Source organism: Melanerpes formicivorus, unplaced genomic scaffold (assembly GCF_026170545.1).
Source record: "Melanerpes formicivorus ecotype bairdi unplaced genomic scaffold, bMelFor1.0.p_v2 SCAF_643, whole genome shotgun sequence".
Taxonomy (NCBI): Eukaryota; Metazoa; Chordata; class Aves; order Piciformes; family Picidae; genus Melanerpes; species Melanerpes formicivorus.
In genome coordinates this window covers 80,074-98,114 of record NW_027142995.1, presented here as the reverse complement: position 1 = coordinate 98,114, position 18,041 = coordinate 80,074, and the positions used below count along the sequence as shown (strand labels likewise).

The 18,041-nt window shown below is 63.4% G+C and overlaps 1 protein-coding gene and 1 long non-coding RNA gene across 2 annotated transcripts; both read left to right on the top strand.

Annotated features, from left to right (window-relative positions):
* Positions 1-555: 555 nt before the first annotated feature.
* On the top strand, positions 556-1,471 carry LOC137460533 (uncharacterized). Its single transcript, XR_010992893.1, has 3 exons — positions 556-705; positions 1,212-1,292; positions 1,398-1,471. It is a non-coding gene; the product is annotated as an uncharacterized lncRNA (long non-coding RNA).
* A 3,822-nt stretch (positions 1,472-5,293) lies between these two features.
* LOC137460532 (potassium-transporting ATPase alpha chain 1-like) lies at positions 5,294-18,006 on the top strand. Its single transcript, XM_068170831.1, has 4 exons — positions 5,294-5,377; positions 14,631-14,738; positions 17,196-17,255; positions 17,833-18,006. The coding sequence occupies exons 1-4, from the start codon at positions 5,366-5,368 to the stop codon at positions 18,004-18,006; spliced, it is 354 nt and encodes a 117-aa protein (XP_068026932.1). The 5' UTR covers positions 5,294-5,365.
* The last annotated feature ends 35 nt before the right edge of the window (positions 18,007-18,041 follow it).

The following is an 18,041-nucleotide window of genomic DNA, read 5'->3' as shown; positions in this document are numbered from 1 at the left end:
CCTCCCAATCCCCTCCCAGTCCCCTCCCAGTCCCTCCCAGTCCCCTCCCAATCCCCCTCCCAGTCCCTCCCAGTCCCCTCCCAGTCCCTCCCAGTCCCTCCCAGTCCCCTCCCAGTCCTCTCCCAGTCCCTCCCAGTCCCTCCCAGTCCTCTCCCAGTCCCCCTCCCAGTCCCTCCCAGTCCCTCCCAGTCCCCTCCCAGTCTCTCCCAATCCCCTCCCAGTCCCCTCCCAGTCCCTTCCCAATCCCTCCCAGTCCCTCCCAGTGCCTCCCACTCTCTCCCAATCCCTCCCAGTCCCCTCCCAATCCCTCCCAATCCCCTCCCAGTTCCCTCCCAGTCCCCTCCCAGTCCCTCCCAGTCCCCTCCCAGTCCCCTCCCAATCCCTCCCAGTCCCCTCCCAGTCCCTCCCAGTCCCCTCCCAGTCCCCTCCCAATCCCTCCCAGTGCCTCCCATTTCCCTCCCAGTCCCCCTCCCAGTCCCCTCCCAGTGCCTCTCACTCCCCTCCCAGTCTCTCCCAGTCCCCTCACTCCCTCTCTCTCTCTCCCCTCCCCCCCCCCAGACTGGCTCTTTGTCTTGCTGGTGCTGCTGGGAGCCCTGCTGCTGGGCCTGGGGCTGGGGGTGTGCTGGTGCCAGTGCTGCCCCCACACCTGCTGCTGCCTCCTGCCCTGCCCCTGCTGCCCCCAGCGCTGCTGCTGCCCCCAGCACCGTGAGCGCCCCCTGCTGGCCGCCGCCGGGAACGGCAGCCCCCCCACCCCGGGGAGGGCACTGGGAGGGACTGGGAGGGACTGGGATGAACTGGGGGGGGTTGGAGGGGACTGGGACATACTGGGATGAACTGGGGAGAGGCTTGGGGGGGGACTGGGATGAACTGGGTGGGGGGGTTGGGGGGGACTAGGAGGGGACTGGGAGGCGCTGGGAGGGGATTGGGAGGGACTGGGAGGGGTCTGGGATGAACTGGGAGAGGGCCTGGGGGGGACTGGGACATACTGGGAGGCACTGGGAGGGGGCTTGGGGAGGACTGGGATGAACTGGGAGGAGGCTTGGAGGCTACTGGGAGTCACTGGGTGGGGGTTTGGGGCGGGATTGGGATGAACTGGGAGGCACTGGGAGGCACTGGGAAGGGGACTGGGAGGTTCCTGGGGGGTGAGGGCTCAGTGTCCCCAGTGGGGGGGGTCCTGAGCTCCCCTCCCCCCCCTCTTTCCCCCTCCCCAGTTTACTTTGCAGGCAAAGCTGCAACCTCTGGGGGGGTCCTCTACGGCCACCCCCCCCAAGCCCTGCCCCTGCAGCCCCTGGGTGAGTGACCCTGGGGGACAACAAGAGAGGGGGGAGGGGCACAAGGGTGAGGGAGGGGACCCTAAAGTGACCTCTAGGTGTGTCCCCCCCATCCCCCCCTGCCAGGCAGCAGCCAGAGCTCCCAGGTGCCCCTGCTGAGGGACAGCGATGGCAGCGTGGGTGACAGGTGAGGTGGCACCCGGGGGGGGGGTCCCCAAGGGGCTGGAGGTGGCCTCATAGGATCCCCAGGGGCTGGAGGTGGCTCCCAGGTGTCCCCAGGGGGTCCCCAAGGTGCCTGCAGGGATCCCAAGGCTGTGCTCTGGCCCCCATTGGGCGCCGGGCTGGCCTCTGAAGCTAAGCAGGGTCCGGCTGGGTCTGGGGCTGGATGGGTGACCACTGTGTTCCTCCTTGATTGACAGCTGTCAATCACCTAGGAGAGGGCTTAGTTGTTTGACTGACAGCTGGCAGGTGCCTGGGGCAATGGTCGATGGGTTGATTTGATTGACAGCTGTCAATCAACCACCCCCCCAGCCCCCTCATTGGGCGCCGGGGCATGGGCTCTGAAGCTAAGCAGGGGTCTGGCTTGTTCTGGGCTGGATGGGTGACCACTGTGTTCCTCCTTGATTGACAGCTGTAAGTCACCTAGGAGAGTGCTCAGCTGTTTGACTGAGAGCTGTCAGGCGCCATGGGTTGTGGTCGATGGGTTGATTTGATTGGCAGCTGTCAATCGACCACCCCCCCAGCCCCCTCATTGGGCGCCGGGCTGGGCTCTGAAGCTAAGCAGGGTCTGGCTGGGTCCCAGGGCTCGATGGGTGACCTCTATATCTATTTTGTTTGGGGCGGGGGTGTGTGGAGGGCAAGGGGTTCAGACCTCAACCCTTGGACCCTCCCTCCCCCCCTCCCTCACATCTGTCTCTGGGGCCCCTCCCCCTCCCCCTTTCTTCTCTCCAGTGCCCTCCTTGCCCCCTCCCCCTCCCGTCCTGAGGTACTTGGAGGACCAAATTGAAGCCTTCCAGCCCCGGGGGTACTATCCCCCAGCCTCTAGACCAGGTAGGTTTGGGGGAGGTGGGGAGGGGAGGGGAGCCCTTAACCCCCCAGACCCTCCCCCCTCCCCTCCATGGGGCCATCCCCTCCCCTGATTTTACCCCTCCCAGGGGTTTTTGCCCCCCCCCGGGGGGGAATTAACCCCTCCCCCACTCTTTTCAGGCCCCCCCCCGAGGTGGACATCAGCTCCCTCCACGAACCCCCAGACTCTTGGGAGCCCCCCAGGAGAGGGCCCCGAGGACCCCTCCCTCCCCCTCCTCCCCTCCCCCCTCCCTCAAGGGGCGCTGGCGCTCGGAGGAGCTGCTGGGGGGGACCCCCCCCACCCCTCGGCCCCCCCTCTCCCGCTCCAGGGACGACCTGCTGGGGGGGGGGGAGAGGGGGGAGGGGGGAGGGGCTGGAAGCCGACCCCAGGAGACCCCCAGGACCCCCCCGGAGGCTGCGGAAGGTGAGGGCCGGGGGGGGGAGGCCCTGGGGAGGGGGCCTTGGAGCTCCTAAAGGGGTCTAGGGGAACTTCTAAGGGGGCTTGGGGGGGTCCCAGGGGGGGTTTGAGGGGGTCTGGGGGATCTGGGGAGGGGGCTTGGGGGTCTTAAAGGGTCTGAGGGGGGTCTAGGGGGCCTTGGGGGGGTCCTGGTGGGGGTTTGAGGGGGTCTGGGGTATCTGGGGGAGGGGGCTTGGGGGTCCTAAAGGGGTCTGGGGAGGGGGTCCTGGTGGGGCTTGGGCTTGGGGGGGTCTGGTGGGGGGGGTTGAGGGGGTCTAGGGATTTGGGGAGGTGGCTTGGGGGGTCCCAGGGGAGTCTGAGGTCTTTGGGGAGGGGACTTGGGGGTCCTAAAGGGGTCTGGGGGGAGCTCCTAGGGGGGCTTGGTGGGTCCCAGGGGGGTTTTGGGGGGGTCTGGAGTATCTGGGGAGGGGGCTTGGGGGGTCCTAAAGGGGTCTGGGGGGGGGTGTCTCAGGGGTCCAACCCCCCTAGACCCCCTCCCCTAATTCCCCTCCCCCCCCTCTCCCCCAAGGATGCTCTGAGCAGGGAGAGCCTCCTGGTGTGACCCCCACGGCTGGGAGCCCCCCCCTGGGGTCCCCTCCACAGCTGAGCCCTGCCCTGGGGGTCCCTTCCCCCCCCCTCCCCCAACAGCTGGATTGCTCCTGCCCCTCCCCTCCCCCCCCTCCCGGGGCCATTTTTGAGGCCTTTTGGGGATTTTTGGGGGGCTTCTGTTTTTTAATGTAACCAAATAAATGAAGGTTGAGAGGAAAAGAAACCTGGGGGTGGGGGGTGGGGGGGACTGGGAGGCACTGGGAGGGACTGGGAGGGGGTTTGGGGGGGACTGAGAGGGACTTGGAGGGACTGGGAGGGGGTTTGGGGGGGGACTGGGAGGGACTGGGAGGGACTGGGAGGGGACTGGGAGGGGGTTTGGGGGGGACTGGGAGGGACTGGGAGGGACTGGGAGGGGGACTGTGGAGGGGGGTTTAGGGGGGGACTGGGAGGCACTGGGGAGGGACTGGGAGGGGGCTTGGAGGGGACTGGGATGGAACTGGGAAGGACTGGAGGAACTGGGAGGGGGCTTGGGGGGCACTGGGAGGGAGGCACTGAGATTAACTGGGATGAACTGGGAGGGGGGCTGGGACATACTGGGAGGAACTGGGAGGGCACTGGGGAGGGAGCTTGGGGGGGACTGGGATGAACTGGGAGGGGGACCGGGGAGGCACTGGGGTGAAATGGGAGGGGGCTTGGGGGCACTGGGATGAACTGGAAGGACTGGGATGAACTGGGAGAGGGCTTGGGGGGGACTGGGAGGCACTGGGAGGAACTGGGATGAACTGGGAGGGGGGTTGGTGGGGACTGGGACATACTGGGAGGAACTGGGAGCTGCTGGGAGGCACTGGGACATACTGGGAGGGGGCTTGGGGGGGTCACTGGGAGCTACTGGGGGCACTGGGAGGGGAGCTTGGGGGTCCCTGGTCCTTCCTGGCCCTTCCTGGTGCCCTTCCCAGTCTCCCCCTGGTCAGATAAGGCCTCGGTAACCATTAACCATGTGCCTCCCAGTACAGCCCAGTCTGGACCAGTTCCCCTCCCCCCACCCCCTGATAAGAGACTGAAAGAGATAAGGGGGGGGGGGGGGGAGGAGGGGGAACCTTATCAAGGGCACCTCCAGTGCCTCCCAGTATGGACCAGTGGCCCCCCAGAGCCCCCCCCCACCCAGTGGCCTCCCAGTATGGACCAGTGCCCCCCCAGCCCCCCCCCCCCAGTGCCTCCCAGTATGGACCAGTGCCCCCCAGCCCCCTCCCAGTGCCTCCCAGTATGGCCCAGTCCACCCCCAGCCCCCCTCCCAGTGCCTCCCAGTATGGACCAGTGCCGCCCAGAGCCCTCCCAGTGCCTCCCAGTATGGACCAGTGCCCCCCAGAGCCCCTCCCAGTGCCCTCCCAGTATGGCCCAGTCCACCCCCAGCCCCCTCCCAGTGCCTCCCAGTATGGACCAGTGCCCTCCAGCCCCCCTCCCAGTGCCTCCCAGTATGGACCAGTGCCCCCCCAGAGCCCCCCCCAGTGCCTCCCAGTATGGACCAGTGCCCCCCAGAGCCCCCTCCCAGTGCCTCCCAGTATGGACCAGTGCCCCCCAGAGCCCCTCCCAGTGCCTCCCAGTATGGACCAGTGCCCCCCAGAGCCCCCCCCAGTGCCTCCCAGTATGGACCAGTGCCCCCCAGAGCCCCCTCCCAGTGCCTCCCAGTATGGACCAGTGCCCCCCAGAGCCCTCCCCAGTGCCTCCCAGTATGGACCAGTGCCCCCCAGAGCCCTCCCAGTGCCTCCCAGTATGGCCCAGTCCACCCCCAGCCCCCCTCCCAGTGCCTCCCAGTATGGACCAGTGCCTTCCAACCCCCCTCCCAGTCCCCTCCAAATGCCCTCCCAGTCCCTCCCAGCCCCTCCCCTCCTTCAAGGTGTCCCCAGGGAGGTCACCTTGGGGCGGTGCCCTCCGGAGGGGCTTATAAGAGGGGAGGCAGCTGGGAGGCCCTGGGAGGGGACTGGGAGGCAACTGGAAGGCAACTGGGAGCTGCTGGGGAGCCACCATGGGGAAGGAGGTAAGGAGGAGGTGGAGGAGGAGAGGGAGAGGGAGGTGAAGGTGGAGGAGGTGCAGGAGGTGCAGGAGAAGGAGAAGGAGAAGGAGAAGGAGAAGGAGGAGGAGGAGGGAGGAAGAGAAAGGAGAAGGAGGAGGAGGAGGAGATGGAGGAGGAGGAGGACGAGAAGGAGGAAGAAGAGATAGGAGAAGGAGGAGGAGGAGAAGGAGAAGGAGGAGGAAGAGGAGGAGGAGGAGAAGGAGGAAGAAGTGAGAGGAGAAGGAGGAGGAGGAGAAGGAGAAGAAGGGGAAGGAAGAGAAGGAGGAGATGGAGTAGGAGATGGAGGAAGAGGAAGAAGAGGTGGAGGAGAGGGAGGATGTGGAGGAGGTGGAGGGTGGAGAGGGAGGTGGAAGAGATGGAGATGGAGGAGGTGGAGGAGGAGGAGGAGGAGAGGCAGATGAAGGAGGTGGAGGTGGAGGTGGAGGAGAGGGAGATGGAGGATGTGGAGGGGGAGATAGAGGAGGTGGATGAGGGGGAGATGGAGAGGGAGGTGGAAGAGAGGGAGATGGAGGAGGTGGAGGTGGAGGAGAGGGAGATGAAGGAGGTGGAGGAGAGGGAGATGAAGGAGGAGAAGGAGAGGGAGATGGAGGAGGTGGAGGTGGAGGAGAGGGAGATCATAGCATCACAGTATCAGTCAGGGCTGGAAGGGACCACAAGGATCATCCATTCCCAGCCCCCCTGCCATGGGCAGGGACACCCCACACTAGATCAGCCTGGCCAGAGCCTCATCCAGCCTGGCCTTAAACACCTCCAGGGGCAGGGCCCCAACCACCTCCCTGGACAACCCATTCCAGGGCTTCACCACTCTCATGGGGAAGAACTTCCTCCTCCCCTCCAGCCTGAATCTCCCCACCTCCAGCTTCATTCCATTCCCCCTAGTCCTATCACTACCTGACATCCTGAGCAGTCCCTCCCCAGCCTTCCTGGAGCCCCCTTCAGATACTGGAAGGCCACAATGAGGTCACCTGGGAGCCTTCTCTTCTCCAGACTGAACAGCCCCAACTCCTTCAGTCTGTCCTCACAGGAGAGGTGCTCCAGCCCTCTGAGCATCCTCCTGGCCCTTCTCTGGACACCTTCCAGCACCTCCACATCCCTCTTGTCACAGGGGCTCCAGAACTGGGACACAGTACTCCAGGTGGGGGTCTCCCCAGAGCTGAGCAGAGGGGGAGAATCACCTCCTTTCCCTGCTGGCCACACTTCTCCTGATGCAGCCCAGGCTCTGGTTGGCTTTCTGGGCTGCAAGTGCACACTGAGAGCTCCTGGTGAGCTTCTCCTCCCCCAGCACCCCCAAGTCTCTCTCCTCAGGGCTGCTCTCCAGCCAGTCCCTGCCCAGCCTGGATTTGTGCCTGGGATTGCCTCCACCCAGCTGCAGGACCCTGCAAATGCTCTTGTTGAACCTCCTGAGGTTGGCTTGTGCCCACCTCTCCAGCCTGTCCAGGTCCCTCTGGATGGATCCCTTCCCCCCCAGCTGTCTGCTGCCCCACACAGCTTGGTGTCATCAGCAACCCTGCTGAGGGTGCACTCAGTGCCACTGTCCATGGCACCAACAAAGATGTTGAACAAGCCTGGTCCCAGGACTGATCCCTGAGGGACTCTGCTTGTCCCTGGCCTCCACTGGGACATGGACCCATGGACAGCCACTCTTTGGGTGCAGCCATCAAGCCAGTTCTGTAACCATCTAGTGGTCACCCATCACACCCATGTGTCACCAGCCTGGAGACCAGGATGTGGTGGGGACAGTGTGGAAGGCTGTGCTCAGGTCCAGGCAAACGACATCAGTTGCTTGCCCCTCAGCTACTGATGTTGTCACCTGCTCAGAGAAGGACACCAGGTTGCTCAGGCAGGATTTGCCCTTGGGGAAGCCATGCTGACTGCTCCCAATCACCTCTTCACTATGAGATGAAGGAGGTGGAGGAGAGGGAGATGAAGGAGGTGGAAGAGAGGGAGATGAAGGAGGTGGAGGAGAAGGAGAAGGTTGTGGCAGTGATGAGGCTCAGTGCTCCCCACAAAAAGCAATCAGAGCACTGAGGAATGGCTGCAGGCGAGAACCTGGCAGAGAGACTCCACCTGGGGACCATCCCGGGGCTTCTTTCCCCTTGCTGCCCTCCCCTAGCAAGGAAGAGCAGCAGGGGCAGCAGGGCAGCAGGGCAGCAGAGCAGCAGGGTAGCAGGGTAGCAGGGCAGCAGAGCAGGAGAGCAGCAGAGCAGCAGAGCAGCAGGGCAGCAGCAGCAGAGCAGCAGGGCAGCAGAGCAGCAGAGCAGCAGAGCAGAAGAGCAGCAGGGCAGCAGGGCAGCAGTGCAGCAGGGCAGCAGAGCAGCAAGAGGCAGCAGAGGCAGCAGAACAGCAGAGCAGAAGAGCAGCAGGGCAGCAGGGCAGCAGAGCAGCAGAGCAGAAGAGCAGCAGGGGCAGCAGGGCAGCAGTGCAGCAGAGCAGCAGAGCAGCAGAGGCAGCAGCAGAGGCAGCAGAGCAGCAGAGCAGCAGAGCAGAAGAGCAGCAGGGCAGCAGAGCAGCAGGGCAGCAGGGCAGCAGTGCAGCAGAGCAGCAGGGCAGCAGAGGCAGCAGAGGCAGCAGAGCAGCAGAGCAGAAGAGCAGCAGGGCAGCAGGGCAGCAGAGCAGCAGAGCAGCAGAGCAGCAGAGGCAGCAGAGGCAGCAGAGCAGCAGAGCAGCAGAGCAGCAGAGCAGCAGGGCAGCAGAGCAGCAGAGGCAGCAGAGGCAGCAGAGCAGCAGAGCAGCAGGGCAGCAGAGCAGCAGAGCAGCAGAGCAGCAGAGCAGCAGGGCAGCAGGGCAGCAGAGCAGCAGAGCAGCAGAGCAGCAGAGGCAGCAGAGCAGCAGAGCAGCAGGGCAGCAGGGCAGCAGTGCATCAGTGCAGCAGGGCAGCATAGCAGCAGGGCAGCAGTGCAGCAGTGCAGCAGGGCAGCATAGCAGCAGGGCAGAAGGGCAGCAGGGCAGCAGAGCAGCAGAGGCAGCAGAGGCAGCAGAGCAGCAGAGCAGCAGTGGCAGCAGAGGCAGCAGAGCAGCAGAGCAGCAGGGCAGCAGGGCAGCAGAGCAGCAGAGCAGCAGGGCAGCAGAGCAGCAGAGGCAGCAGAGGCAGCAGAGCAGCAGAGCAGCAGGGCAGCAGAGCAGCAGAGCAGCAGAGCAGCAGAGCAGCAGGCAGCAGAGCAGCAGAGGCAGCAGAGCAGCAGAGCAGCAGAGCAGCAGAGGCAGCAGAGCAGCAGAGCAGCAGAGGCAGCAGAGCAGCAGAGCAGCAGGGCAGCAGGGCAGCAGAGCAGCAGAGCAGCAGAGCAGCAGAGGCAGCAGAGCAGCAGAGCAGCAGAGCAGCAGAGGCAGCAGAGCAGCAGGAGCAGCAGGGCAGCAGGGCAGCAGTGCATCAGTGCAGCAGGGCAGCATAGCAGCAGGGCAGCAGGGGTAGCAGGGCAGCAGAGCAGCAGGGCAGCAGGGCAGTAGGGCAGCAGGGTCAGGCAGAGAGCAGGCAGAGCAGCAGAGCAGCAGGGCAGCAGAGCAGCAGAGCAGCAGGGCAGCAGAGCAGCAGAGGCAGCAGAGCAGCAGGGCAGCAGAGCAGCAGAGCAGCAGAGCAGCAGGGCAGCAGAGCAGCAGAGGCAGCAGAGGCAGCAGAGCAGCAGAGCAGCAGGGCAGCAGAGCAGCAGAGCAGCAGGGCAGCAGAGCAGCAGGGCAGCAGGGCAGCAGCAGAGCAGCAGAGCAGCAGGGCAGCAGAGCAGCAGAGGCAGCAGAGGCAGCAGAGCAGCAGAGCAGCAGAGGCAGCAGGGCAGCAGTGCAGCAGGGCAGCAGGGTAGCAGGGCAGCAGAGCAGCAGGGCAGCAGTGCATCAGTGCAGCAGGGCAGCATAGCAGCAGGGCAGCAGAGCAGCAGGGCAGCAGGGCAGTAGGGCAGCAGGGCAGCAGAGGCAGCAGAGGCAGCAGAGCAGCAGAGCAGCAGAGCAGCAGGGCAGCAGAGCAGCAGGGCAGCAGGGCAGCAGAGCAGCAGAGCAGCAGGGCAGCAGAGCAGCAGAGGCAGCAGAGGCAGCAGAGCAGCAGAGCAGCAGGGCAGCAGAGCAGCAGGGCAGCAGGGCAGCAGAGCAGCAGAGCAGCAGGGCAGCAGAGCAGCAGAGGCAGCAGAGGCAGCAGAGCAGCAGAGCAGCAGAGGCAGCAGGGCAGCAGTGCAGCAGGGCAGCAGGGTAGCAGGGCAGCAGAGCAGCAGGGCAGCAGTGCATCAGTGCAGCAGGGCAGCATAGCAGCAGGGCAGCAGAGCAGCAGGGCAGCAGGGCAGTAGGGCAGCAGGGCAGCAGAGGCAGCAGAGGCAGCAGAGCAGCAGAGCAGCAGAGCAGCAGAGCAGCAGAGCAGCAGGGCAGCAGAGCAGCAGAGGCAGCAGAGCAGCAGAGCAGCAGAGCAGCAGAGGCAGCAGGGCAGCAGTGCAGCAGGGCAGCAGGGTAGCAGGGCAGCAGAGCAGCAGAGGCAGCAGAGCAGCAGAGCAGCAGAGGCAGCAGAGCAGCAGAGCAGCAGGGCAGCAGAGCAGCAGGGCAGCAGTGCATCAGTGCAGCAGGGCAGCATAGCAGCAGGGCAGCAGAGCAGCAGGGCAGCAGGGCAGTAGGGCAGCAGGGCAGCAGGGCAGCAGAGCTGCAGGGCAGCAGAGCAGCAGAGCAGCAGGGCAGCAGGGCAGCAGAGCAGCAGGGCAGCAGGGTAGCAGGGCAGCAGAGCAGCAGGGCAGCAGGGCAGCCGGGCAGCAGGGCAGCTGAGCAACAGAGCAGCAGAGCAGCAGGGCAGCAGGGCAGCAGGGCAGCAGAGCAGCAGGGCAACAGGGCAGCAGCAGCAGAGCAGCAGAGCAGCAGGGCAGCAGGGCAGCAGAGGCAGCAGGGCAGCAGGGCAGCAGAGCAGCAGGGCAGCAGAGCAGCAGAGCAGCAGAGCAGCAGGGCAGCAGAGCAGCAGAGGCAGCAGAGGCAGCAGAGCAGCAGAGCAGCAGGGCAGCAGAGCAGCAGAGCAGCAGAGCAGCAGAGCAGCAGAGCAGCAGGGCAGCAGAGCAGCAGAGGCAGCAGAGGCAGCAGAGCAGCAGAGCAGCAGGGCAGCAGGGCAGCAGAGCAGCAGAGCAGCAGAGCAGCAGAGGCAGCAGAGCAGCAGAGCAGCAGAGCAGCAGAGGCAGCAGAGCAGCAGAGCAGCAGGGCAGCAGGGCAGCAGTGCATCAGTGCAGCAGGGCAGCATAGCAGCAGGGCAGCAGAGCAGCAGGGCAGCAGGGCAGTAGGGCAGCAGGGCAGCAGGGCAGCAGAGCTGCAGGGCAGCAGAGCAGCAGAGCAGCAGGGCAGCAGGGCAGCAGAGCAGCAGGGCAGCAGGGTAGCAGGGCAGCAGAGCAGCAGGGCAGCAGGGCAGCAGGGCAGCAGGGCAGCTGAGCAACAGAGCAGCAGAGCAGCAGGGCAGCAGGGCAGCAGGGCAGCAGAGCAGCAGGGCAACAGGGCAGCAGCAGCAGAGCAGCGGAGCAGCAGGGCAGCAGGGCAGCAGAGGCAGCAGGGCAGCAGGGCAGCAGAGCAGCAGGGCAGCAGAGCAGCAGAGCAGCAGAGCAGCAGGGCAGCAGAGCAGCAGAGGCAGCAGAGGCAGCAGAGCAGCAGAGCAGCAGGGCAGCAGAGCAGCAGAGCAGCAGAGCAGCAGAGCAGCAGAGCAGCAGGGCAGCAGAGCAGCAGAGGCAGCAGAGGCAGCAGAGCAGCAGAGCAGCAGAGGCAGCAGAGCAGCAGAGCAGCAGAGCAACAGAGCAGCAGAGGCAGCAGAGCAGCAGAGCAACAGAGCAGCAGGGCAGCAGGGCAGCAGAGCAGCAGAGCAGCAGAGCAGCAGAGCAGCAGAGCAGCAGAGGCAGCAGAGCAGCAGAGCAGCAGAGCAGCAGAGCAGCAGAGCAACAGAGCAGCAGAGGCAGCAGAGCAGCAGAGCAGCAGAGCAGCAGAGCAGCAGAGCAACAGAGCAGCAGAGGCAGCAGAGCAGCAGAGCAGCAGAGCAGCAGGGCAGCAGAGCAGCAGAGCAGCAGAGCAACAGAGCAGCAGGGCAGCAGGGCAGCAGAGCAGCAGAGCAGCAGAGCAGCAGAGGCAGCAGAGCAGCAGAGCAGCAGAGCAGCAGAGGCAGCAGAGCAGCAGAGCAGCAGGGCAGCAGGGCAGCAGTGCATCAGTGCAGCAGGGCAGCATAGCAGCAGGGCAGCAGTGCAGCAGTGCAGCAGGGCAGCATAGCAGCAGGGCAGAAGGGCAGCAGGGCAGCAGAGCAGCAGAGGCAGCAGAGGCAGCAGAGCAGCAGAGCAGCAGTGGCAGCAGAGGCAGCAGAGCAGCAGAGCAGCAGGGCAGCAGGGCAGCAGAGCAGCAGAGCAGCAGGGCAGCAGAGCAGCAGAGGCAGCAGAGGCAGCAGAGCAGCAGAGCAGCAGGGCAGCAGAGCAGCAGAGCAGCAGAGCAGCAGAGCAGCAGGGCAGCAGGGCAGCAGAGCAGCAGAGCAGCAGAGCAGCAGAGGCAGCAGAGCAGCAGAGCAGCAGAGCAGCAGAGGCAGCAGAGCAGCAGAGCAGCAGAGCAGCAGGGCAGCAGGGCAGCAGTGCATCAGTGCAGCAGGGCAGCATAGCAGCAGGGCAGCAGGGTAGCAGGGCAGCAGAGCAGCAGGGCAGCAGGGCAGCAGAGCAGCAGGGCAGCAGAGCAGCAGAGCAGCAGAGCAGCAGAGCAGCAGAGCAGCAGAGCAGCAGGGCAGCAGGGCAGCAGAGCAGCAGAGCAGCAGAGCAGCAGGGCAGCAGAGCAGCAGAGGCAGCAGAGGCAGCAGAGCAGCAGAGCAGCAGGGCAGCAGAGCAGCAGAGCAGCAGAGCAGCAGAGCAGCAGGGCAGCAGGGCAGCAGAGCAGCAGAGCAGCAGAGCAGCAGAGGCAGCAGAGCAGCAGAGCAGCAGAGCAGCAGAGGCAGCAGAGCAGCAGAGCAGCAGGGCAGCAGAGCAGCAGGGCAGCAGGGCAGTAGGGCAGCAGGGCAGCAGGGCAGCAGAGCTGCAGGGCAGCAGAGCAGCAGAGCAGCAGGGCAGCAGGGTAGCAGGGCAGCAGAGCAGCAGGGCAGCAGGGTAGCAGGGCAGCAGAGCAGCAGGGCAGCAGGGTAGCAGGGCAGCAGAGCAGCAGGGCAGCAGGGCAGCAGGGCAGCAGGGCAGCTGAGCAACAGAGCAGCAGAGCAGCAGGGCAGCAGGGCAGCAGAGCAGCAGGGCAGCAGGGCAGCAGAGCAGCAGGGCAGCAGGGTAGCAGGGAAGCAGAGCAGCAGGGCAGCAGGGCAGCAGGGCAGCAGGGCAGCTGAGCAACAGAGCAGCAGAGCAGCAGGGCAGCAGGGCAGCAGGGCAGCAGAGCAGCAGGGCAACAGGGCAGCAGCAGCAGAGCAGCAGAGCAGCAGGGCAGCAGGGCAGCAGAGCAGCAGGGCAGCAGAGCAGCAGAGCAGCAGGGCAGCAGAGCAGCAGAGCAGCAGGGCAGCAGAGCAGCAGAGCAGCAGAGCAGCAGGGCAGCAGAGCAGCAGAGCAGCAGAGCAGCAGAGCAGCAGGGCAGCAGAGCAGCAGAGCAGCAGAGCAGCAGAGCAGCAGGGCAGCAGAGGCAGCAGAGGAGCAGGGCAGCAGAGCAGCAGGGCAGCAGAGAAGCAGAGCAGCAGAGCAGCAGAGCAGCAGAGCAGCAGAGCAGCAGAGCAGCAGGGCAGCAGTGCAGCAGTGCAGCAGGGCAGCAGAGCAGCAGGGCAGCAGGGCAGCAGGGCAGCAGGGCAGCAGGGCAGCAGAGCAGCAGAGCAGCAGGGCAGCAGGGCAGCAGAGCAGCAGGGCAGCAGGGCAGCAGAGCAGCAGGGCAGCAGGGCAGCAGGGCAGCAGGGCAGCAGGGCAGCAGGGCAGCAGAGCAGCAGAGCAGCAGTGCAGCAGGGCAGCAGAGCAGCAGAGCAGCAGGGCAGCAGGGCAGCAGTGCAGCAGTGCAGCAGGGCAGCAGAGCAGCAGAGCAGCAGTGCAGCAGGGCAGCAGTGCAGCAGGGCAGCAGGGCAGCAGGGCAGCAGGGCAGAAGAGCAGCAGTGCAGCAGAGCAGCAGTGCAGCAGAGCAGCAGAGCAGCAGAGCAGCAGTGCAGCAGAGCAGCAGAGCAGCAGAGCAGCAGTGCAGCAGAGCAGCAGGGCAGCAGTGCAGCAGAGCAGCAGGGCAGCAGGGCAGTAGGGCAGTAGGGCAGCAGGGCAGTAGGGCAGTAGGGCAGCAGGGCAGCAGAGCAGCAGAGCAGCAGGGCAGCAGGGCAGTAGGGCAGCAGAGCAGCAGAGCAGCAGGGCAGCAGAGCAGCAGGGCAGCAGGGCAGCAGGGCAGCAGAGCAGCAGGGCAGTAGGGCAGCAGAGCAGCAGAGCAGCAGGGCAGTAGGGCAGCAGAGCAGCAGGGCAGCAGAGCAGCAGGGCAGCAGAGCAGCAGAGCAGCAGAGCAGCAGGGCAGCAGGGCAGTAGGGCAGCAGGGCAGCAGAGCAGCAGAGCAGCAGAGCAGCAGGGCAGCAGGGCAGCAGAGCAGCAGGGCAGCAGAGCAGCAGGGCAGCAGAGCAGCAGGGCAGCAGGGCAGCAGAGCAGCAGAGCAGCAGGGCAGTAGGGCAGCAGGGCAGCAGAGCAGCAGGGCAGTAGGGCAGTAGAGCAGCAGGGCAGCAGGGCAGCAGGGCAGCAGAGCAGCAGAGCAGGAGGGCAGCAGGGCAGCAGGGCAGCAGAGCAGCAGAGGCAGCAGGGCAGCAGAGCAGCAGAGCAGCAGAGCTCAGAGGTCCCCAAGCCCTGCTGCGAAGGGCCAGCCCTGGGGGGAGCTTCCTTTGTCTTCCCCATATGAAAGCCTTTCTGTGGAGCTCTTCAGCTGCCCTGCTTCCAGAGGCACAGCCTGGAGCTGCCCCCAAGACAGAGCAGGGGATGCAGAGGGAGGAGCAGTTGGGGAGAAGGGTGGTGGGAGAAGGTGGAGGAAGAGGAGAGAGATGGAGGTGGAGGAGGTGGAGTAGAAATGGGAGATGGATAGTGTGGAGGTGGAGATGGGGAAGGTGGAGATGGAGAAGGTGGAGGAGGAGGAGATGGAGATGGAGGAGAAGGAGGTGGAGAGGGAGATGGAGGACATGGAGGAGGTGGAGGAAGAGCAGAAGGTAGAGGAGGAGATGGAGATGGAGGATGAGATGGTGGAGAAGGAGGAGGGAGATGGGGGAGGAGGAGAGACAGAGATGGATGTGGAGCTGCAGGAGGTGGAGACGCTCCTGAAGCTCCTCCTGCCCTCCCCCCTGCAGCAGAGCTTCGAGCTGGAGCCCCAGGGCCAGGCCAGGATGAAGCCTCCCAAGGGCCGAGGGAAGCGCAAGGAGCAGAAGCTGCAGGAGATGAAGAAGGAGATGGAGATGGTAGGAGGGGACTGGGAGGGAGTGGGAGGGGGCTGGGAGGGAGTGGGAGGGGGCTGGGAGGGGACTGGAAGGGGACTGGGAAGGGGACTGGGAAGGACTGGGAAGGGACAGGGAGGAACTGGTCTGTACTGGTCTGTACTGGTCTGTACTGGTGAGTATTGGTCAGTACTGGTCGGTTTTGGCCAGTACTGGTCAGTATTGGTCTGTACTGGTAGATATTGGTCAGTACTGGTTGGTACTGGTCCCTACTGGCCAGTATTGGTCAATACTGGTTGGTACTGGTCTCTACTGGTCGGTATTGGTCAGTACTGGTTGGTATTGGTCAGTACTGGTTGGTTTAGGTCAGTACTGGTTGGTTTTGGTCTGTACTGGTCAGTACTGGTCAGTAGTGGTCGGTATTGGTCAGTACTGGTGGGTATTGGTCAGTACTGGTTGGTTCTGGTCTGTTCTGGTCAGTACTGGTTGGTATTGGCCTCTACTGGTTGGCATTGGTCTCTACTGGTTGGCATTGGTCTGTACTGGTCGGTATTGGTCTGTACTGGTCGGTATTGGTCTCTACTGGTCGGTGTTGGTCTGTACTGGTCAGTATTGGTCAGTACTGGTCAGTGTTGGTCAGTACTGGTCGGTGTTGGTCATTACTGGTCAGTGTTGGTCAGTACTGGTCAGTACTGGTCAGTGTTGGTCTGTACTGGTCGGTTTTGGCCAGTACTGATTTGTATTGGTCTGTACTGGTTGGTATTGGTCGTTACTGGTATATACTGGTCGGTACTGTTTGGTATTGTTCTGTACTGGTCTGTACTGGTCAGTACTGGTTGGCATTGGTCTGTACTGGTTGGTATTGGTCTGTACTGGTTGGTATTGGTCTGTACTGGTCAGTATTGGTCAGTACTGGTCGGCATTGGTCTGTACTGGTCGGTATTGGTCTGTACTGGTCGGTATTGGTAAATACTGGTCAGTACTGGTCAGTACTGGTCGGTATTGGTCTCTACTGGTTGGCATTGGTCTGTACTGGTCGGTATTGGTCTGTACTGGTCGGTACTGGTCAGTACTGGTCGGTATTGGTCTGTACTGGTCGGTATTGGTCTCTACTGGTTGGCATTGGTCTGTACTGGTCGGTACTGGTCAGTACTGGTCGGTATTGGTCTGTACTGGTCGGTATTGGTCTCTACTGGTTGGCATTGGTCTGTACTGGTCGGTATTGGTCTGTACTGGTCGGTACTGGTCAGTACTGGTCGGTATTGGTCTGTACTGGTCGGTGTTGGTCTCTACTGGTCGGTATTGGTCTGTACTGGTCGGTGTTGGTCTCTACTGGTCGGTATTGGTCTGTACTGGTCGGTATTGGTAAATACTGGTCGGTACTGGTCAGTACTGGTCGGTATTGGTCTCTACTGGTTGGCATTGGTCTGTACTGGTCGGTATTGGTCTGTACTGGTCGGTACTGGTCAGTACTGGTCGGTATTGGTCTGTACTGGTCGGTATTGGTCTCTACTGGTTGGCATTGGTCTGTACTGGTCGGTACTGGTCAGTACTGGTCGGTATTGGTCTGTACTGGTCGGTATTGGTCTCTACTGGTTGGCATTGGTCTGTACTGGTCGGTATTGGTCTGTACTGGTCGGTACTGGTCAGTACTGGTCGGTATTGGTCTGTACTGGTCGGTATTGGTCTCTACTGGTTGGCATTGGTCTGTACTGGTCGGTGTTGGTCTCTACTGGTCGGTATTGGTCTGTACTGGTCGGTATTGGTCAGTACTGGTCAGTATTGGTCTGTACTGGTCGGTATTGGTCTGTACTGGTCAGTATTGGTCTGTACTGGTCAGTGTTGGTCAGTACTGGTCGGTGTTGGTCATTACTGGTCGGTGTTGGTCAGTACTGGTCAGTACTGGTCAGTACTGGTCGGTGTTGGTCAGTACTGGTCGGTGTTGGTCTGTACTGGTCGGTATTGGTCAGTACTGGTCAGTATTGGTCTGTGCTGGTCGGTATTGGTCTGTACTGGTCAGTATTGGTCTGTACTGGTCGGTATTGGTCTGTACTGGTCAGTGTTGGTCTGTACTGGTTGGTATTGGTCATTACTGGTCGGTATTGGTCAGTACTGGTCAGTATTGGTCTCTACTGGTCGGTGTTGGTCTGTACTGGTTGGTAATGGTCAGTACTGGTCGGTATTGGTCAGTACTGGTCGGTGTTGGTCTGTACTGGTCAGTATTGGTTAGTACTGGTCGATATTGGTCAGTACTGGTCAGTACTGCTCGGTACTGGTCGGTACTGGTCAGTACTGATTTGTATTGGTCTGTACTGGTTGGTATTGGTCTGTACTGGTCAGTATTGGTCAGTACTGGTCGGTATTGGTCAGGACTGGTTGGTATTGGCCTGTACTGGTTGGTACTGGTCGGCACTGGTTGGTACTGGTCAGTACCGGTCAGTACTGGTCCATACTGGGAGGCTGTGCTGCTGCTGTCCCCAGGATGATCACAAGTTGGACCTGAAGGAGCTGGAGGCCAAGTTCAGCACCAGCATCACCAAGGTGAGGACCTCCTGAGCCCCAGGCACCTCCTGCTCCTCCCCCACCCCTCCTGATGCCCTCCTGGGCCTCTTTTGATGCCCTTCTTGGCCTCCTTGGCCTCCTCAACCTCTTCTGATGGCCTCCCTGACCTCTTCTGATGCTCTCCTTGACCTCTTTGGATTCCCTGCTTGGCCTCCTGGACTTCCTCAACCCCTCCCTGACCTCCACCTCCTCCACCTTCTCCACTTCCTCCACCTCCTTCACCTCCTTCACATCCTCCACTTCCCTCACCTTCACCTCTTCCCCCTCCTTCACCTCCTCCACCTCCTTCACCTTCTCCACCTCCTCCACCTCCTCCACCTCCCTCACCTCCTCCACCTCCTCCCCCCCTTCCCCCTCCTCCACCTCCTTCACCTCTTGTGATGTCCTCCTCAACCTCTTTTGATGCCCTGCTTGACCTCCTTGTCCTCCTCCCCCCTTCCTCACCCTCCTCTGATGCCCTCCTTGCCCTCCCCTTGCCCTCCTGCCCCCCTCCTCGCCCTCCCCTGATGCCCTGCCTGCCCTGCCCCGGGGCTGAGGCGGTGCTAGTGGCCGGCAGGGCCTGGCCTCGGCGGTGGCGGCGGAGCGGCTGCTGCGGGACGGTCCCAACGAGCTGCGGCCGCCCCGGGGCACCCCTGACCCCATGGCCCTCCCTCTCCTGCTCCACTCCCTCTCCTCCTCCACCTCCTTCATCTCCTTCACCCCTTGTGATGTCCTCCTCAACCTCTTTTGATGCCCTGCTTGACCTCCTTGTCCTCCTCACCCCCT